At 42.1% G+C, this 20738-nt stretch overlaps 1 protein-coding gene across 1 annotated transcript; it reads right to left on the bottom strand.

Annotated features, from left to right (window-relative positions):
- Positions 1-2323: 2323 nt before the first annotated feature.
- MCM4 (minichromosome maintenance complex component 4) lies at positions 2324-20167 on the bottom strand. The gene is made up of 16 exons (XM_070392174.1): positions 19796-20167; positions 19271-19435; positions 18245-18408; positions 18056-18157; positions 17552-17647; positions 17375-17470; positions 16485-16623; positions 13834-14054; positions 11673-11793; positions 8369-8628; positions 7249-7614; positions 6701-6828; positions 5672-5879; positions 4290-4518; positions 3996-4129; positions 2324-3321 (listed from the first exon to the last, which is right to left on the bottom strand). The coding sequence occupies exons 1-16, from the start codon at positions 19860-19862 to the stop codon at positions 3229-3231; spliced, it is 2589 nt and encodes an 862-aa protein (XP_070248275.1). The 5' UTR covers positions 19863-20167; the 3' UTR covers positions 2324-3228.
- Between the last annotated feature and the right edge of the window lie 571 nt (positions 20168-20738).

The raw sequence follows: 20738 nt of genomic DNA, 5'->3' as shown, positions 1-20738 counted from the left end.
GTTGTTTTTAGGATATACAGTTTTTAGGAAGTACTTACCAGTAATGGGGCATCTTAACTTACTCTCAAATGATTAAAAAAACATTTTAGAAAATGTTAACATTAAAGGAATTTGAGTGACGGGGATTTATACTATTACAACTTTTCTTGTAAGTTTAAAATTTATTTCAAAAAGTTTAAAAATTGAATAACAGTGGTATTTTAAGAAATTGCCTTAGATTTAATAAGTAACAGCACTGTCTTTAAGTTAGTATTTCCTAACCTGTGTGCTAAGTGTTATTAAGTTCTCCATTTCTTCATTCTAGATAAATTTTTACTCCTTTGCATGAAGTTGGTTACATTTATGATGGATGCTGGAAGGAGAATGGCACATGGATATTTATGTAAATCAAATAAAGTCACTCTAATTAGCAACTCTGAGTATCTTTCAGGGTCAGTGTCAGAGAGAAAAGTTCAAATGAAATTACATTACAGTGTTTTAAAAACTATATTCATAGGAATTAAGCTGAAATTATATTGTCCTACCTATTCTCTTTGTTAATAGTAACAACATTGAGCACTTATCAATAAGCATTGCATGCTGCCCTAGCCTGCTTGGCTCAGTGGATAGAGTATTAGCCTGCAGACTGAAGGGTCCCAGGTTTGATTCTGGCCAAGGGCACATGCCTGGGTTGCAGGCTCGATCCCCAGTAGGGGGTGTGCAGGAGGCAGCCAATCAATGATCCTTTCATAATTGATATTTCTATCTCTCTTTCTCCCTTCCTCTCTGAAATCAATGAAGAAATGTTTTTAAAAAAGCATTGCATGCTGAGAATAAATGGTGAGCCATGATTTGAACCTGGGCAGCCCACACCTATGCTCTTCAAAACATATGCCACCTTGTACAAGTGGGTAAGATGCTCTAGTCCAGTGGTCAGCAAACTGGGGCTCGCGAGCCACATGCAGCTTTGGCCCCTTGAGTGAGGTTCTTCCACAAAATACCACACACGGGCACGCACGTAGTGCGATTGAAACTTCGTGGCCCATGCGCAGAAGTTGGTTTTCGGCCTGGGCGAGTCTATTTTGAAGTACTGTTGATATTCGGCTCTGTTGACTGAGTTTGCCGACCACTGCTCTAGTCCAAGGCAGTGATTTTTGTTTTTTCTTTAAATCTATACTGTTGAGTATTACAGATGTGAATAAAACTTATTTCATGTCTGAAAACCATGTGATCACAAGAACACAGTTCAACAAATTAAGACTTCTCTACTCAATGGAACCTTTACAAAATACCCACCATGTAACAAGTACCAGGGAACCTTCTTTGCATGATTTTGGAAGTGTAAACAGTGTGTCCAAAAGAATGAACAGTTTAAAACCTGAGTTGTAGCCTGAGCACAGCATGGTTGTTCTAAAGTCAGAAGACACAACTGGTTTAATTTCAGCTTTCTCTCTTGCTCTTGGGTCTTCAGGCAAGAGATGAAACTTCTTGCCTCCTCCATCTATAGAGAATTGGTCCTACAGAGTGGCTGAGGATTATGTGTAAAAGCATCTCCTATCAGTGAGTTCACTGAGGAAATCTCCTTGATAAAGCCACTTGGTGGGCTGTCTGCCTTGCATCCTTTGATGATACACCAACCTAACTATTGCCTCCTCCAAACTATAAGATGTTTTTGCAAACCTATCAAGGACAGCAAAGAATGATGATTCATAAAAATCAAAGTTTGGTCAGATGGGCTCTCTCATTCCAATATTAACATTTTAATGCTGTTTAAATATTCAATTAGATATATAATTTCTATGAATAGCTTATTAAGGAATTTTGAGTCTATTTAAATAGGCCTAACTCATAAAATGTCTTAAATGTTTCAGGGATTATTCATTATAGCAGTATTTCCATGTAAGATTTCAGATTATGATAGTTTTATAAGACTAATGACTGCTGGAATTAATTTTTTTAAAAAAATATATATTTTATTGATTTTTTACAGAGAGGAAGAGAGAGGGATAGAGAGTTAGAAACATCGACGAGAGAGAAACATCGATCAGCTGCCTCTTGCTCACCTCCTACTGGGGATGTACCCGCAACCAAGGCACATGCCCTTGGGCTGGAATCGAACCCGGGACCCTTCAGTCCACAGGCTGATGCTCTATCCACTGAGCCAAACCAGCCAGGGCTGGAATTAATTTTTGAGTAAAATTCATATCAGTTTCTTTGACGATTTATAAAGTACTTACCATCATGAATTTTCATGAATGTAGTATTTATTTATACATATATATATATATATACTTTATTGATTTTAGAGAGGAAGAGAGAGGGAGAGATAGAAACATCAATGATGAGAGAGAATCATTGATTGGCTGCCTCTTGCATGCCCCACACTGGGGATCGAGCCCGCATTCCAGGCATGTGTCCTGACCAGGAATCAAACCATGATCTCCTGGTTCATAGGCTGACGCTCAACCACTGAGTCACGCCAGCTGGGCTGAATGTAGTATTTATTAAAGCTTTTTTTCTTAGTTAAAAATAATGCCAGATAAACAGTTATTACTTAAGTCTATCATTTATTTAGGAAAAACTTTTACACATTAGGATAAAGTAGTAAAGAAGTTAACCAAGAACCTAATTCTTTTTTTTTTTTTTAAATATATTTTATTGATTTCTTAGAGAGGAAGGGAGAGGGATAGGGAGTTAGAAACATCAACGAGAAAGAAACATCGATCAGCGCCTCCTGCACACTCCCCACTGGGTATGTGCCCACAACCAAGGTACATGCCCCTGACCGGAATCGAACCTGGGATCCCCCAGTCTGCAGGCCGACGCTCCATCCACTGAGCCAAACCGGCTAGGGCAAGGCTCTGATCTTTTATTACCTCACTCAGAATGATATGCCCCGGCTAAATCTTATCTCATACTATAAAAACCTTAAGCATGTGGATGACTGCCTTTTACAATGTCTAGCATCAAAACCATGACCCAGACTGCCATCTTTAAAAGACGGCAGTTTAAGTAAATAATCTCTATTGCAACCTGGCAGAGTATTTTTCACTTAAAAGTGTTAGAAAAAATGAAAACACATTTCTCTACAAAAATTGAACCCAGGTTAGAAAAATGTTATGGAGCCAAATAATGACTTTACGAGTCTATTTGCAGTAATGGCAGCAGTGGCAGTTGACTGGCCCATATGCCACACACATATGCAAGCAAGTGCAGACAAGCAGAAACACAGCACTGCTCACAAAGACTTCAGAGCAAACGAACAGTTTTTCCAGTTACTGTCAAGAAGTCATCATCAGCCAAGGCACGCAATGCTTCTTCAAACATATCTTTGGTAATTGCCTTTGGGAAAAAGGAGAGAAACACGTATTTTACACATATCAAGTACTCCTTTACCTGTTATAGAGAGACCTTGGCATCTGTCATTAACTACTCAACTGTGCCCCCAACTAGCAGTGCAGCCACAGATAATAAATACATAAGTCAAGGGGGGTATTATTATAGCAGGCAAAGGCTGGTTTTGGCCATCAGAGTTTTTTTCACTAAACAACTCAAAATAAATTTGATAGTTATTACTACTTAAAATAGCAAAAAACTGCAAACATCCTGACTGTGCAACAACTGATTAAGTAAATGATGAAATGTGCATGCAAAAGAATGATACCAACCAGTATGATTAATATTATGAAATCTATTTGCCTTCACAGATGGTGTTAATATTAATTTGTTAATTAAAAAGAAACAGCAAGTTACAAAGCAGCATAAATATAATCAACTATGTTCATTTTTAAAAAAGACCACATGTGAATATATACACATGGAAAAATTATAAAAGCAGCAAATAAAATTTTAATTGTGATTATTTCTTGATGATGGGTTTATGGGTGATATTACTTTTCTCCATTATCCTTAACATTTACTACTTAATAAATGAAGGAAAAAATGAGAAAAAGAACTGAAAGTCAATAATAAGATAAAAAAACTCTATTACACATAAAATACATATGAACACTTACTATGTCAGATTGTCCTCGAATATCTTCAAAAAGTTGCTGGTATTTTAGAGCTGGTGTTTTCCCTTTAGATAAAATAAGTTTTCTCAATGCTTCAGCTAATTCTTCTTTCCGTTTACGAGAAGTGGCACTCATTCCTAATTTTAAAAAAATTAATGAAAATATTTCTTCTATTAGAAAGTGAAATGTCTCAAATTTCCTTTAAGGTTAGTGGCTGAATGGTAAAATAATATCAATTACGTTTAATATCAATTACATAATTTTCATGTGCTTTTATGTTTAATGCAAATAACGAACCTGTAGTAAGAATAGATATGTCCACAATGCCGGTCCGGGGGTCAGTGGCAGACTGCTTTAGAGCCTCGCGATGCAGGCGCTTTGCCTCTTCCACATCAATTGCTTCAACTTTGTTTGAAAACCGTACTTTAGCATGGGCTTCTGCTAAGCGAATCAAAGATTCCAGCTGTCGAGGGTACGCAGAGACCATTCCTCGGCTACTCCCAATCTTCCTCATGTCTACATAAGCCTAGGGTAGACAGAAAAAAACGCCCAAATTCCTTGTTAACAATAACCTTAGTTTCGTGGTTGAGCTTTAAACATTTAGGATTCTATTAAATAAAAGAAACTACTGCCAGGCTGCCGTGTGCAGGTATTGAGGGGAATGAAAAGTGAGATCAAGCTTTGTGCCTCCAAGCACAAGAAGGTGGTATCGGATGTGATTTTGGAGAATGGGAGTGAAAGTACGAGGCCCAGTACTCAAAGGACTAAGGGGCAGGCTGCAGTCAGAGCAGAAGACAATCAGGATGCCTATCTGTAAAAGCTCCTCAGGCACTGACTCCAATTTATATCCTTGCTGAGGACCCATTTAATAAGGCACACAAAAGGTTACTGGGATAATGCTACAAAGGTAAGTTGTATTAAACTTATATACAGATGACATAATTTTATTTCTTTTTGAGCAACTCTCAAGAATAATACGAACAGGCCCTAGCTGGTCTGTCTTAGGGGATAGAGCATCAGCCTACGGACTGAAGGGTCCCAGATTCGATTCTAGTCAAGGGCATGTACCGGCTGCGGCTTGATGCCCAGCCCTGGTCAGGGAGCATGCAAGAGGCAACCAATTGATGTGTCTGTCTCTCCCCTTCCTTTCCACTCTCTCTAAAAATCAATGGAAAAATATCCTCAGGTGAGGATTAACAACAACAACAACAACAACAACAAACAAACAAACAAGAATAATACAAATGGAAAATTAGTATTATCTTCAACTTTTGAGTATTTGGGGAGCTTCATTAGGATGCAAAGCCCATAAAAATCCTCTTCCTATGACAATATTTGAGTAACCTAATGTGTCATCATGCACTGCTGCCTATGTAAGCAATACTGAAAAGTGAACATAAGATATTTTATTTTTTAGAAATAAGAAAATGGAAGCTCAGAGAAGCTGGATTACTTGTCCAGAGTTACAAAGTCACAAGTGGAATACCTATACTTCAACTCCTATATTCTGATCTTAAATCCACTATACTTAGTATTTAAATGTAAAAAGTGTGTGTACAGCCTACATAAATTAACCCTTTCTCCCTTTTTATATTTGGAAAAATCATTTTGCAACAAAGGAGAAAAAAAATAGTTGTAGAGAGACATTTTTTCAGGCTTTAAACATGAACATGTGTTACCTCGATGAGAGCTTGGCTGGCTTCCTGGCTCAGCCGAGGCATGACCATGCTGTGAGCGTAAGCAATGTAATCCTTTAGCACTGCCATGTCCATGAACTCCTCCTCCATTTGCTCCTCGCTCTGGTAGTAGAGAGCGACAAGGTGGTGAGCCAGACGCCTGTCGTAGGCTTCATCCTGAGGGTCCAGCATGAGGAAGATCAAATCAAACCTGAGAAAATATTGTAAAAGCAACGTGTTCATAGTCAGGACACCAACATATCTACAAGCATAATTTAAAAATCGCTCTTGGGCTACCTAGGCATGTACAGTGAACACGGCATTTACTCAGGCGTCTGAGGGTTCTCCCCAAGCCCCTTCTATCCAGGTCGCCTACTGAGCCTTTAGATCAATCCAATTCACCCTGCTCTGTTCCCACCCAAGTGACTGTTTGCCTGGCCAGAAACAGCTGATTCAAAGAATTAAAGATTTCCCTGAGGGAAATGTTACTATAATTGTAAAGACTGGAATATACAAATAAAAACACATTCAACTGCTTAGAGAAAAAATAACTATTTGGTTAAAAAGTCAATTAAAATGCAAAATAATTTTATGAAACACATGAATACTTGTAGTAGTGGATTGAGCAAAAGTGCAAATTATATGATTATGCTTTAAAAAATTTAACTTTTCAGAAAGTTATCTACTACGTGAAGCTATTCTCTGTAGAACAGAGTATAATGGTTGATTCTCAATAGTGGCTTTAGGAATGAGATAAGAGTAGTGGGTGAAGGGCTTCTGAAATAGATGCCAAGGTGAAATGTCCTAATTGCTTCAAAAACAAATGAATATTAAGGTGCTGCCCATAGCTGAGTAAAGAAACACAGTCCTTGCAATGAAAACCTTCACCAACCAAATTTGAAAATTTTTGCATTCAAGAGTTTGTGATATTAGCAGTTGTTGAATATTAGTATTGCCTTTCCTTAATCCCACCCTGAAAATTCTACAAATAAGCAAAGAACAAACATCTCTTAAATAAAAATGTTTTCATACCTTGATAATAACGTGTGAGGTAGCTGGATATTTTCAATGGTAGTTTTTTTAGGATTCCATTGAGACTCAATAGGATTTGCTGCTGCCAGGATAGAAGTGCGTGCATTAAGCTGACAAATAATCCCAGCCTATCAGAGAAAACAGTGCAGTTAGATGTCTCACCTGAATGATGGCTGGAACTGTGAGAGACATCTTTTCCTGGCATGGCCTCTACCATGTCTCCAATGTCACCAAGAGCCACGCCACCTTGTAAAGGTGACTTCAGTGGTCCCATTTGGGACAACACCCTGTCCTTGGATTCATGTAAAGCACTGAGTTTTAGGTAACTGTATATGCTACAACTGCAACTTTCTCCAAAACTAAATCCTTTGCATGAGCTTTAGGACAAAATTATTAATGGGTAAGTACAGCAAAAATACATTATTTCATAAAGAGGATCCTGTAAAAAATACTCAAGAGATTTAGCTGCAATCTAATATTAAAAGTATTTAACAGTTCCCTACAGATTTCAAATGTGTCCACATTTATGGGTGGAGAATGTGACGTACCTTTGCAATGGAAAGGGTCTGCTGTTCCATGACTTCATGCAATACTGATCTTGTACTTTCATTCATCTTGTCAAACTCATCAATACAGCAGATACCGTTATCACTGAGGACAAGGGCACCAGTCTGCAGCACAAGCTGCCTTGTCTCGGGGTCTTTCATTACGTATGCAGTGAGACCAACAGCACTGGAACCCTTTCCAGATGTGTACTGGCCCCTGGGGACCAGGTTGTACACATACTGCAGTAGCTGGGACTTGCTGGTCCCAGGATCACCGCACAGGAGAATGTTGATCTCAGCACGAAATTTGCCCCTTCCTGTGTGACTAAAATCCTTTCTTGTTCCACCAAAGAGCTGAAGCAAGATCCCCTAAACAAAGAAACACGTCTCAACATTCATTTACTGTAGAATAACTGAGATATAGTTTAAATGTTAGAGGTACTTTTCTACTCTATGGATTATAACTAAGAAATTTGAATAAAGGTATAGAAAAATGAACGTGACACTGCCTTAAGTTATCACTAACCAATTTATACATTAGCACACACCATGTCAGAATGGTGGTCGTGTAAATCCCTCTTATGACTATGTGCCTTTTCTTAGATATGGTAACATGTAAGTTTGGTGTGGAGGTCAGGTTAAGCTCCTTGCTCTGTCCAATAGGCAGCAGCTCTTATTCTTTATGGTGGGGAGGGGTGGTGGTCCCGGGGGAAGAGATGGATGTTTACACAAGCATGTCAAAGTCGTGGCCGGCATGTTTGACATGCTTGCTTTACACTATTTGATCACAAAGAACTTTTTCTCAACCACAAATTAAAAATCCACCATCACTGCCCTGGCCAATGTGGCTCAGGTGGGCATTGTCCCATGTGCCAAAAGACTGCTTCGATTCCCAGTCAGGGTACATGCCAGGGTTGTGGGCTTGGTCCCTGGTAAAGGGTGTGAAAGAGGCAGTCAATCGCTATTCTGCTCTCATATTGGTATTTCTCTCTCTCCTCCCCCCCTCTCTTTTATCTAAGTATCCAAATATATATATATATACATATATATATATATACATACATACACACAGACACACACACACACACACACACATGCATACATATACACACTCCATTGTTACCTTCTTTATATCTTCATGTTCATAAATGCTTGGTGCCAAGGCTGAAGCAAGTCTCTCATAAATGTCTGGTTTTCTGGAAAGTTCCTTAAGCAATTCCACACGCTTTTCTGAAAAAAGTTTCTGCTCTGCTTCTTCATCAAGGCCATGCAGACGTTTTGCATCAGTTTTTCGATAATGAATGACATCAATGTGGGTTTTGTAGACAGACTTCACATTACTCACTCTTGGATTGACTCGAATAGGCACAGCTCGATAGATGCCTGAGGGCACAACCAGGAGACATACATACTTTTACCTTCCACTACCGGGCTCAGGTAAGCAGTGCAGACAGCTGGCACCAGAGAGGTGAGCTTCCCAGCACTCTGCCTCCCTGGGCCTCCTGGGTGTAGGTTCCAGATTACACTGTAAAGCTCTCCGCCAAAGGGGACAGGATCATGTTGGAAAGAACACAGGTTTCTGAAAATGGGTTTCATCTGTCACCACTTGTTAGCTCTGTGACCTTGGGCACCTATATGAGCATAACTACACTACATATAATCATTCTTACGTTTAAATGAAATTACTTTGTTTCTAGAACAATGCTTGGCTCATGGCTGTGTTCAATAAATAGTATTTTCATTTCCCTTAAGTGGACAATCTGCTTAGTAATTATTTGAACAGAACTAAATACTACTAAAATCCTATACCAAAAATTTGGAAAGGAAGTTCAAGTCTTAAAAATCACCCACAAAGCTCTAACCGGTTTGGCTCAGTGGATAGAGCGTCAGCCTGCGGACTCAAGGGTCCCAGGTTCAATTCCGGGCAGGGGCATGTACCTTGGTTGCGGGCACATACCCAGTAGGGAGTGTGCAGGAGGCAGCCGATCAATGTTTCCCTCTCATTGATGTTTCTAACTCCCTATCCCTCTCCCTTCCTCTCTGTAAAAAAAAAAAAAATCAATAAAATGTATTTAAAAAAAATCACCCACAAATTATTTCAGACAGTAAGACAATCTACTGAGTAAAATACGATTTAAAAAAATAACTGTATTTTGTTCATAATAGGACATATTCCTAGGTAAATGGTTGTGCCCCAGCCTGCTTTCTAAAGAATACAACTTATGGACATTAAAAGAAGTAGATGAACAATCAACTCTTCAACCATACTAGTTCATCCATTCTCCAAGAACAAAAATTTCCCAAATCTGATGTTTATCTTTTTAAAATTTCAGACTAAAATCCTTGAACTCCAGGACAACTTACTTTCTTGCTGCTTTTTGAGGAGAAAATATCTAATCTCTCCCTCACAGCTTTCACAACAAAGATCACCTGTCCTTTGTTTATTTAACAGGTCAATGTTAATCTTTTAACATAAAAATCAGTTTATATGTAACAGTCTTAAAATACACATTACTTTTCACACAAAGATAGATTAGGGATGGATGACTACATTTATTATGTTTATGTTTACTATTTTTACAGCAATTCAGTTATCTTTATTGATGTCTATAATGATTCATCTTTACAGAACAGCAATGATAATACTTATTTGACATGTCAACAGCATTTTCCACAGCCTCCTCCTCCCAAATACTTTAACGTGTATCATCACATTAATTCCAATTTCCAATTTAAAATACTGGAGCTCGGCTGGTGTTGCTCAGTGGTTGAGCATCAACCTATGAACCAGGAGGTCTTGGTTCGATTCCTGTCAGCGCGCATGCCCGGGTTGTGGGCTTGTTCCCCAGTAGGGGGCGTGCAGGAGGCAGCCAATCAATGATTCTCTCTTATCACTGATGTTTCTATCTCTCTTTCCCTCTCCCTTCCTCTCTGAAATCAATAAAAACATATTAAAAACATATTTGATTAAATACTTGATAAAGTACTTAATATACTCTTATTAACATAAAAGTACCTTAATAAAATATAACATCAAGGGTTTCAGAGCGGTAGGGGGGCAGAACTAGGATTACCTATCCTTTTCACTAAAGATGACACATTCTTTCAATTTTTAACACTACACGTACTTTACAAACTTAAGATTGCTAGTGACAACTGCTAAACTTCATACTGGGGAAGACACAGGATGAGAAGTCCAGACTCACTGAATGGAACAGATGGACTGACTGTCCAGGACCCTTAGCTGCTCCTTGGACGCAATTTCCACACTGCCTTCATTCAAGAACTACGCCTGCCATAACACAAATACCTCCCACCCCCGAGAAGCCAAGTGCCCACACTGCTATGAAGCATCAAAAGAAACTGACATCTTCATTTGGTGCAGTGGAGTACTCTCTTGGCAGTAATAGAGTATGAGTCCTAGTTTCACAAATTACTTAGGATTTTAGCTACACTGATCAATACTTCTCTGAGTCTCAGGTTCCCCATCTCTAAAAATACCATAATGTAACTCCCAGAATGGAAGCAGGGTGCTCTGATCCATTTTTTTTTCTATAATAAATTTTAACCCTTAACTTTGCATTTAGGAAATAAGTAGAATTATTTAAAATTCCAGAGTTGGTGAGACCTACTTCCTGGAGCTGCTGGCATAGCTCAAATCTTGCCAGTGTCTGAAGTTGTTTTGTCAAGATACCAACACTATCATTCAAGATACTTGCGTAGCTCTGGGTTACTGCAACAGCAGGAAGCAAGTGACTGTAAGGACAATGCACTGATAGGTTCTGTCCTGCCGGGTTAAGAAGAAAGTGACTAAAGCAGTACACCCATCTCAAGGTCTGAATGACAGCTGGAGGCAGGACCAAGCCCCATGCCAATTCATGACCAAGTCAAAGGACTGACTGAAAAGTGTGGTTAAAAGTAAGACAGCCCTGGCAGAGTGGCTCAGCTGGCTGGGCGTTGTCCTGTGCACCAAAAGATTGCTGGTTTAATTCCTCCTAAAAGTATATGCCCAGGTTGGAGACTTGATCTGTGCAGGAGGCAGCCAATCAATGATGTTTCTCTTTCCCTCTCTCTCTAAAAACAAATCAATTGAGCCCTGGCTGGCGTGGCTAAGTGATTAGAGCATCAGCTGTCGCACCAAAGGGGTCTTGGGTTCGATTCGTGGTCAATGGCCAATGGCATGTACCTGGGTAGTGGCCCCCCGCCCCCCCTGTTAAGGGAGAGTACAGGAGGCAACTAATGGATGTCTCTCGCTCACATTGATGTTTTTCTCTCTCTCCCCTTTTCCTCCCTCCCACTCTCTCGTTCTGAAAAACAATGAAAAAAATATCCCCAGGCGAGGATAACAAAAAACAACAAATAAGTCAATGGAAAAAGAAAAAAAAGCCAAGACAGGCTTATTGCATTAATACAACCTACATTCCTACCTGTAACGTTCACTCTGTCCCCAGGTTGAACCTTGTCAACAAGATCATTGTGAGCAAAAAGGATGACAGTGTGAGGAGTCTGGCCTGCAGGCATGTCTTCAGGAGACTCTTGAAGCTTGATCTGAAGAGAGCAGTGAAAAGAGAGTCAGCAAATGAAGAAAGCATAACGAGAACAGCAAGTCTTTGTACCACTTAAGAAGTTCTTTAAAAAGTAAAGCATCTTTACTTTTTAAAACACTGTTCTTTATTTTATTCTCTAGGTAGTTAGGTTTTTAACAAAGCTTTTAATGTGACATGAACACTTTTTGTGAGAATGTTATTTACTTAAATATTCCCCTATTTGGGGGAACAGGGAGGCAGCAATTTAGGTGATTATTTTTTGCCATTTTAAGGTTTAGTGGGTATCTCTTTGTATAAATGTTTGTCTACATTTCTATTTTAGAAGCTGCTTCTAGATTTCCTGGATGGAAAGGCCTTTCTCAAATCAGGTGACCTCTTGAAAGAGGTTTAAGGATATTAGGGAGGAAATATGTGCTCTCAATGTAACGAACAGCAAGTTCAGCCATGGCAGTTGTGGCTCAGTTTGTTGAGCATCGTCCCATGCACCTAGAGGTCGCCAGTTTGTATGCCTCAATCCCCAGTAGGGGGTGTGCAGGAGGCAGCTGATTGATGTTTCCTTCTCTTCTTTCCTTTCTCGAAATTCAATAAAAACATGTTAAAGAAAAAAAAAAAAAAAAGAGCAGCAAGTGCAAAGGTTTTACAGCAGGCTTGAGCTTCATTGATGATCTAGGTATAAAGGAATAGTTGAGAAATTCATCGATGAGGTCTGTGGGTACAAAGGTGTGTTGTGGCCGATGATGGGCCATATAGTCTTGGATATGAGTTTAAGACATTAGGTTTTTTTCTTTTCTTTTCTTTATTGATTAAGGTATTACATATGTGTCCTTATCCCCCCCCCCCCCCCCCCCCGCCCCCTTACGTCTGTGTTCACTGATTACGCTTATATGCATGTATACAAGTCCTTTGGTTGATCTCTGCCCCTTACCCCCACCCTCCCCTACCTTCCCTCTGATGTTTGTCCATCTGATTGATGCTTCTCTGAAAGACATTAGGTTTTATTCTAACTTTGTTTGGGAGTCTTTGAAGCATTCTACGAATACATACTAAAGCTCTTTGGGAGCAGGAGTTCCACCTTTGTATCTCCAGCTCTTAACACCATGCTGGCGTGAGTTGACGTACATTTGCTCCAATAATTTGTACCAATATTAGATACAATTTACATCTTAACTTAATCTTCAATTACTTGGTAATTATTTTTCACATTTGTTAATATTTTTCTTATGGACTCCCAATAAGGGGAATTACCTTTTGTAGTATTTTGAACACATTCTCCTTACTTAACACTAAAATTATTTAAACATTGCAACAAAATAAAACTTAATAAGTCCTTGTGCATACTTTTGCACCATTACAATAAATAATTTTTCCGCATTTTCCCCACTTATTTCTGTCATATTAAGAACTTCACTTTAAAAATTTCATGATTAGAGAGGTAAAAGGTCAAACTTCTTATACAATGAAATCTGTGAGAAGAACTTTAGAAAAACTTCTCAACCCATTTTTTTTTAACCAGTGGAACACTTGCAAAAATGAGTTTTTAACCAAATAATTTTTACTAATCTTAAATATTTTATATAATCTTATTGAAAACACTAAAATTTTTAAATAATCTTTAATAGTTCCCATAGAAACATCTCATGTTATATTTAATAAATCAAAGAGACTAATTTGATCTGTCAACCATTAAACTTAAGATGTGTATAGTGGAAGAATGCACTCTATCTCCTTTTATAAAGTATTTTATGCCATGAGAATGTGAAATATGTAATGAACTAGTGCTCACTGGCAATAAAGCAGGGACACTGGCATCCCAAAGTAGAAGCCTTAACCGTGCCCCAAGTATCCAGCCCACAACCCCGTAACAAATCGTCCAGTTAGAGAGAAGGAATGAAGTAGCTGAACACCATTTAGGAAGCAGGGTTTTAAGGCTTCACAAGTGGAGAAGTTTTTTTAGGCTTGTTGAGGATCCAGATCAAACCAGAACAAAAAGGCAAACATGCCAAAGGGAGGGCCACCCAGCGCACCCAGGAAGGCCACGTACCATCTGCTTGTCGGAAAACACAGAACGGTTGTGGATCAGTGCCATGCTGTGGGTGGTGTGGCAGCGCTCACATACACAGGGCTCGGCGATGCGGCCGCGGTCCATCTCCACCTGGGCTGTGTGGGCGCACACCTGACACTGGAAGAAGGCCTCCTGCATCTCTGGAATGAGCTGGGATGTTCTGATTACCATGCCACTGATGGCGATGAGTTGGTCGATGTCTGCAAGAAGAGAGAGGTCAGCTTGCCCATAAGCCACTGCCCTTAGCTCCGTCAGCTGTGGTATCTCCCTGGGCTGGATTCCTGCCAAGGCAGGTCTGGGTCTGCTGGAGGCATCCTGGAGGCGCAGAGGTACCTGGTGATGGCGGGGGTAACAGGTAGGCACTGTGGCCAGGGCATGAACATCTCACTGGCTACCTTCAGGTCTGGCCTAGAATGCCCTTCCTGTGTCCAGTCTGCCTTCCTCTCAACTCCAACGAACCTCTGGCTCTTTCTTCCTGAGTCCCCTATCCAACAGGCATCTTACCACCTTTTTTTCTCAGCTGCCTCCTGTCTGGCTCCACTTTCCAGTTTCAGATGAGAAACTCTATGCTTTTGCCTATTTTGTCCCATGGCCTTCCACCTCACTCATTGTGCCACATGGAAGTCCTGCTGTCCCAGTGTATGCACAAAGCATGGACTCTAGAGCCACCCGGCCTGGACCTTGGGGACACATACACCTCAGAGTTGTTGAGGATTAAGAGTCAGTTTATATAATACAAGCCAAAGGAACAGTACCCGACAGAGATAAGCACTATATAACTTAGCCAATCTTCATCATATAAGGCCCCCTAGAGACTACTTCCCACTCTACAATTTGGACCTTCCCCAACAACTTTTCCCTCAACTAATTCCCACTGCTGGTTCTAAACGAGTTACGCTGTCATTTCTAGTCAACAAAACAGCGTAGCCAGCTATTGCTGGCCTTATAGATTGTTCCATCCTTTAAGCACTTCCAATGTCCCCACCAGAATTCCTATCAGAGATGATTCCAGGTGCTGATTTCATAAAATGAAAAAAAAAAAAAAAAATTACAATTCTTCAATAAATAGTGAAGTCCAACACTTGCTCATGTTTATTGGCTGTCTTATTTTCTTTGACTGAAATTTATGTCTTTTATACTTTTACCTAAAGCAGTGTTCATTAATTGCCAATAGCTTTTATACCTCAATCTTTATACATGGCAAATATGTTTGTCCTGTTTTTTTTACTCTGATGGCCACCGTCCAGCTTAGGATCCTGTTGCCCTACAACATTTGAGCTATTGTTAATCTCCCAATTGAACCTCAACATACTTTGCACATTGGACCAACCATGAACTTCTCAAGAGTGGTCAATCTTTCTCCTCAATGGCTCCCTATAGTCTTTGGAATAAAAATCTCAGTTAAGTTGGAATTCAAAGCTCTTTAGAACCTAAGCTTTCCAACCTCCATGCAAACATTGCAAGCCAAACTCCCTGCTTCAGCCATCACTCACTGTGCACACATAGCTCTGTCTTGCTTCATTGTGTCTGGCTACATTCTGCTGTCTAGAGAGAATTTCGTCATGTCTGCTTTCCAAATCCTTGCTATAATCCCAATTTCTATTTCACCATGAGTTCTTCCCACTTGAGCCCAGTGCTTTCCTTCTCTTCCTGGGTGAGACATCTCCCGCATTGTTCTTCAGTTATTCTACCTCTTCTTTCATTTACTTTCCCAACTTGATTTTTTAAGCTCTAGGGCAGAGATCATATTTGTACTTGTTTTCTACAGTGATTCTGAGAAAGTGTAAAATTATAGTATTTGGATAAGTTCACCTTAAGATAGAGAACAGTTATATACTCTTTTATATAATTTCAGTTAAGTTTAAAAAGGCTTCGTGGGTTCATAATCATACAGGTTAGCTGAATCTGATATTATTTTATCAATTTGCAACCTACCACCTCCAATTATTTTAAAGTTCCTTGCCCTGACTGGTTTGGTTCAGTGGGTAGAGCTTGGACCTGTGGACTCAAAGGTCCCAGGTTCAATTCCGGTCAGGAGCATGTACCTTGATCGCGGGCACATACCCAGTGGGGAGTGTGCAGGAGGCAGCTAATCGATGTTTCTCTCTCGTCAATGTTTCTAACTCTCTATCCCTCATCCTTCCTCTCTGTACAAAATCAATAAATATATTAAAAAAAGTAAAGTTCCTTGATAAAATAAGGTTTTGCTTATTTTCATGTAAGGTATTTTCCTATTAAAAATATTACCTTCTGGCCCTGGCTGGGAAGCTCAGTTGGTTAGAGTATTATCCTGATACACTAAGGTTGCAGGTTCCATCTCCAGTCAGAGCATACAGAAGTCATCCAATAAATGCATAAATGCCAAAACCGGTTTGGCTCAGTGGATAGAGCGTCAGCCTGCGGACTGAAAGGTCCCAGGTTCGATTCCGGTCAAGGGCATGTACCTTGGTTGCGGGCACATCCCCAGTGGGAGATGTGCAGGAGGCAGCTGATCGATGTTTCTCTCTCATCGATGTTTCTAACTCTCTATCTCTCTCCCTTCCTCTCTGTAAAAAATCAATAAAATATAAAAAAAAAAATGCATAAATAACATTTTTCGCTCTTTCTCTAAAATCAATTAAAAAAATTACCTTCTGGATTCAGGTTCCTCATATTCTTAGTCTTCAATGCATTGAATGGTCTTACTTGAATCTGATGTTCTAAGATTGAGTCAGGATAACGGTCAAAAAAGATCTCATTGACAGCCATATCAAAAGTTGGGATAACCTCCTATAAAAAATGAGAGGACACCAAGCTGTGTTTGCATTTCCATCTTACGGTTAAACATAAAGCATTTCATATTAGTAAAGGGTGAAAACAAAAACACATGGCATAATCCAAAAGCATTATTTTAGTCACACACATACCATTTATAAATCGTGGGTTCACTCAATTATCTTACGGCCGCATGCTCTCATTGGGATTAAATGTGGTTATATATAAATAGTGCCTTCAGTATATACTGGCATATTTTAGGCTCTTAATCAGTAACAAAATAAATTTTGAGCACATACTTTTATGTCTTACTTTATTCACAGTGAAATAATACCAATAAGTTAAATCATAATTATTTTATTCAAATTTGTCAACACTTGTTCCCCATTCTGTAGATGAGGAAATAGCCTTTTGGGGCCGGGGAGCTAAGCAACTTGACCCAGGTTACATAGCTATTAAGCAGAAAACATCAATATTTAAAACTGAGTCTGCTTGCCTCCAAAGTCTATAGCTACAATCAATATAGTTGACATAGTGCCAATTAAACGATAATGTGTCACTGACAGTAACACACATCCCAATTTTAGAAATGTTAAAGTGTGAAAAGGGCTTATCTTAAAGGAGATTAAACATGGCTTTCTAAGGCAAGTTCTTTTGCCTTGCAGGCATATTCTATCTGTTATACCGAGGAAATTCTGCTATTCAGAAACTCTTAAGATATTCTAGATATTTATGGAATTCATCAATGTCAAAGACAAATTCTTACCTGTGGGTAGCAGATGAGCTGTCTGTATAGATTTTTGTCAAATGATTTTATGTGTTCACAGTTTACATTTAAAAATGGCTCCCCAATAACATTAATCTACAAGATCAAATGAACAAGTTATAGTCTGATTGTTTTGAAATGCATAATTTGAATTTGTAAGTAAGAATATATAATTACCTCCCCAAGTCGTTGCATGTACAGAGGTTCAGTAATATCAATACCAACATTTTCTTCTTCTTTAGCCAGAGGGTCAATAAAACGCTGAAGAAATCTCTTGATGTGGGGAGAAAAATATTAAGTTTAATGCACTGAGGAATAAGCAAGTATTCAAAATACAAAGTTATGAGTATGTCAATATTACAAAGCAAGAAAATAGCAACAATTCTAAGCTGCATAAAAATCTACCAGTAGGGCCTGGCACCAGTGGCTCAGTGGTTGAGCATCGACTGGTGAACCAGAAGTTCATGGCTCAATCCCCAGTGGGGGGAGGGGCAGGCGGGCAGGGGGCGGGCAGGAGGCAGCCGATCCATGATTCTCTCCCTCTCCCCTTTTCTCCGAAATTAATAAAAATATATTTTAAAAAATCTACCACTAGGTATTATGGCTATTTAAATATAGGTCATTAACACTTTCCCCCAGCATTTTCAGCCTTAAGAGTATGAATTTGAACACGTAGCTCACCTGAAAATTTTCTTTGCATGTTGCCACATTTACATCTGTTCCCCAAATCACAAGTTTTTGGCCTAGAGACTGCTCACTTGCTACTACATCATCTGCTGCTGGCTACACAGAAAAATACGACAGAAGCACGTTAATGAACCATGTTATGCCCCCAAACCAAGCTACCAGAAGACTGTGCTGTGTACTCACCCCATCGGAATGCAAATCCACCTGCAGTCCCTTCCTCGCAGACCCCAGGTCGGGCCTCTGCCTCAGGGGTGTGCCCCTCACACCACTCCTTGGGGTTCCCTCCACTCGAGAGCTGGGGGTGCCATATGTCAGTGGTGAACTAACGTCAAAGTCAAGGGGAATAGCTATAAAAACAAAATGTGGATGTTCATAACGAAAGCCTGGTAGCACATCAAACCAGGCAACACATCATGTTCGCTGTTGCTCTAAGCCAGAGGTTCTCAACCTGTGGGTCGTGACCCTTTGGGTGTCAAACCACCCTTTCACAGGGGTTGCCTAAGACCATCGGAAAACACATATATACAGAGGGGCCTTGACTTACGAGTTTAATTCGTTCAGAGACCGAGCTCGATAAGGAGCTCGTTAATTCAAATTACTCTGTCAACTCAATGAAAAAAATCGGGGGAGAGACAGCTGGTATCTCAAAAAACTCGTTAGTCGGGACACTCGTAAGTCAAGGCCCCACTGTAATTACATATTGTTTTTGTGATTAATCACTATAACTTACTTATGTTCAATTTGTAACAATGACATTGGGGGTCACCACAACATCAGGAACTGTCTTAAAGGGTCGCGGCATTAGGAAGGTTGAGAACCACTGCTCTAAGCCACCTAAATGCAATAGCACACTGGTTGCTTATTGCAACCTCTCCTGGTGAAGATTCCGACATCTACTGAATGTCCTATAAAAAGCACCACGCTCCGCCCTGGCCGTGTGGCTCACTGGACAGAGCCTGGGCCTGCAGACCTAAGGGTCCCAGGTTCGATTCCGTCCAGGGCACATGCGTGGGTTGCCGGCTCGGTCCAAAGTGCAGGAGGCAGCCGATCAATGATTCCCTCTCATCACTGATGTTTCTACCTCTCTGGAATCAATAAAAAAAATACATAATTTTTTATGTCTCTGCTCACTGAGCCCTATCGGGTACCATCCCACGGGAAGCGTCACCGGTGCGTTAGCCTCGGGATGGCTGCGGGCCAGGCACCCACCTGCAGCCGGCATGGGAGGCGGGCTGGAGAACAGCGCGTCCGGGGCGGCCGGGCTCTGCAGGTCGGCTCCGGGCGACGTGGGCAGGGGCTGCAGCTCGCCCGTGGAGGTCGAGTCCTCGCCCCTGCGTCTCTGCGACGGGGGCGACCTGGCATCCTCGCTCCGGGCTGGTGACATACAAGACAGAAAGGGTGGCCGTCAGTTCTCGCGGCCGGTCTTCCCGGGCGTGCGCTGCTCCCGGGAGGTATAGCTCCTTACGGCACCAGCACGGGCCCAGCAGAAGGAAGAGTGAGAACGGCATGTGCAACCGGCCGGTGTGAGAAAAACTCCCGAAAGGGAGGAAAACGGGCGTCCAGCGTAGTCCGCCTCGCGAGAGTCTCTGCCCCCTGCAGCCAGCAGGCCCTGAGCGAACAGCGCCCCGGGCCCACGGCCAAGGCCCTCAGAGGTGGCGGGAAAGGGCCGGAGGGCGGAGCAGGGAGAGGCGGGCGGGGGGCGCGCGGCCAACCCCACTCGCGGGGGAGACTTACGCGTCTGCGCGGGGGTGGCCCTGCGGCGGCTGCCGCGGCGGCTGGGGGTCGACGCCGGGGACGACATGGCGCGCAGAGGACCTCCGCGACACACTCGGGGTCACGCCGCGCCCGCTTCTGGCTGCTCCGCCGCCGCACAGACCCCCTCGCAGCGCGCTGCCCGCGTCGCGGGGTTACCGGGAAGAACCCGCTGCTCCGACGCACGAGGGTCCCGGGCCGCACTCGGTGGGCTGCGCTCCGAGGCCGCGCTCCCACAGCTCACGAGCCTGGCACCAGGTTTCCCGCCAGCCGCGCAGTCGTCACCGTCGTCCCCGCCTCCCGCGGCGCCTCACCAATCACAGCGGCGCTTCCGCGTGGCTCCGCCTCCGAGAGGCGCCACTGCTCACAAACAGGGGGGACGGAGCTCTGTCCGCGTCGCCTCGCAGAAGGCGGGCGCAGGCCTCGCGCGGTGCCCCCCCTCCTTTCAGATGGTCTGACCCAGTGCCGGGCGGCAGTTTCGCGGGAAATCCGGGACTTCCTGCCCCCCGCCCCCCGACCTTGTTCATGCTGGGGCTGGTCTGCACCCGGTCGTTGTCCAAGGAAAATGTACTTGTTTATCCCTTAAGCATTTCATTTCTAAAGACGCTCCAAATGCATTTTCACTCTTTATCAGGGGATAAGCTGTAGATCCCGGCCAAAGACCCCAGCTTTAGGCGCGCCGTGGGATTCCTGTTTCTCCCTAAGCTTCAGTGAACGCGCGCTGAGTGTGCCGTATGCCACGCACTCCTCCGTCTGTCAGAACTCTAAGCAGTTCACCGCTAAGCGGGCCATTCCTACAGGGAAGGCCTCCGGCCCCGCCAGCCCCGCCCCCGCTCTAGGAACTGCGCCCCGCTAGCCCCGCCCCCAGCCCCGCCCCGCTCTGGGAAACCCCGCCCCCGCCCCCGCCCCGGAGCCCGCCTCCCTG

Source organism: Myotis yumanensis, unplaced genomic scaffold (genome assembly GCF_028538775.1).
Source record: "Myotis yumanensis isolate MYYU_CA2020_CCGP unplaced genomic scaffold, mMyoYum1.0.hap1 SCAF_15, whole genome shotgun sequence".
Taxonomy (NCBI): domain Eukaryota; kingdom Metazoa; phylum Chordata; class Mammalia; order Chiroptera; family Vespertilionidae; genus Myotis; species Myotis yumanensis.
This window is presented reverse-complemented; position numbering and strand designations above follow the sequence as displayed.

Coding starts and splice junctions, on each gene's coding strand:
- MCM4 (XM_070392174.1), bottom strand. CDS start 19,862: ATGTCGTCCCCGGCGTCGACCCCCAGCCGCCGCGGCAGCCGCCGCAGG. Junction 17,648..18,055: donor CATGCAAAGAAAATTTTCAG/GTGAGCTACGTG, acceptor CCCCACATCAAG/AGATTTCTTCAGCGTTTTAT. Junction 14,055..16,484: donor GAGGAACCTGAATCCAGAAG/GTAATTTTTTTA, acceptor CTCTTCTTGCAG/ACATCGACCAACTCATCGCC.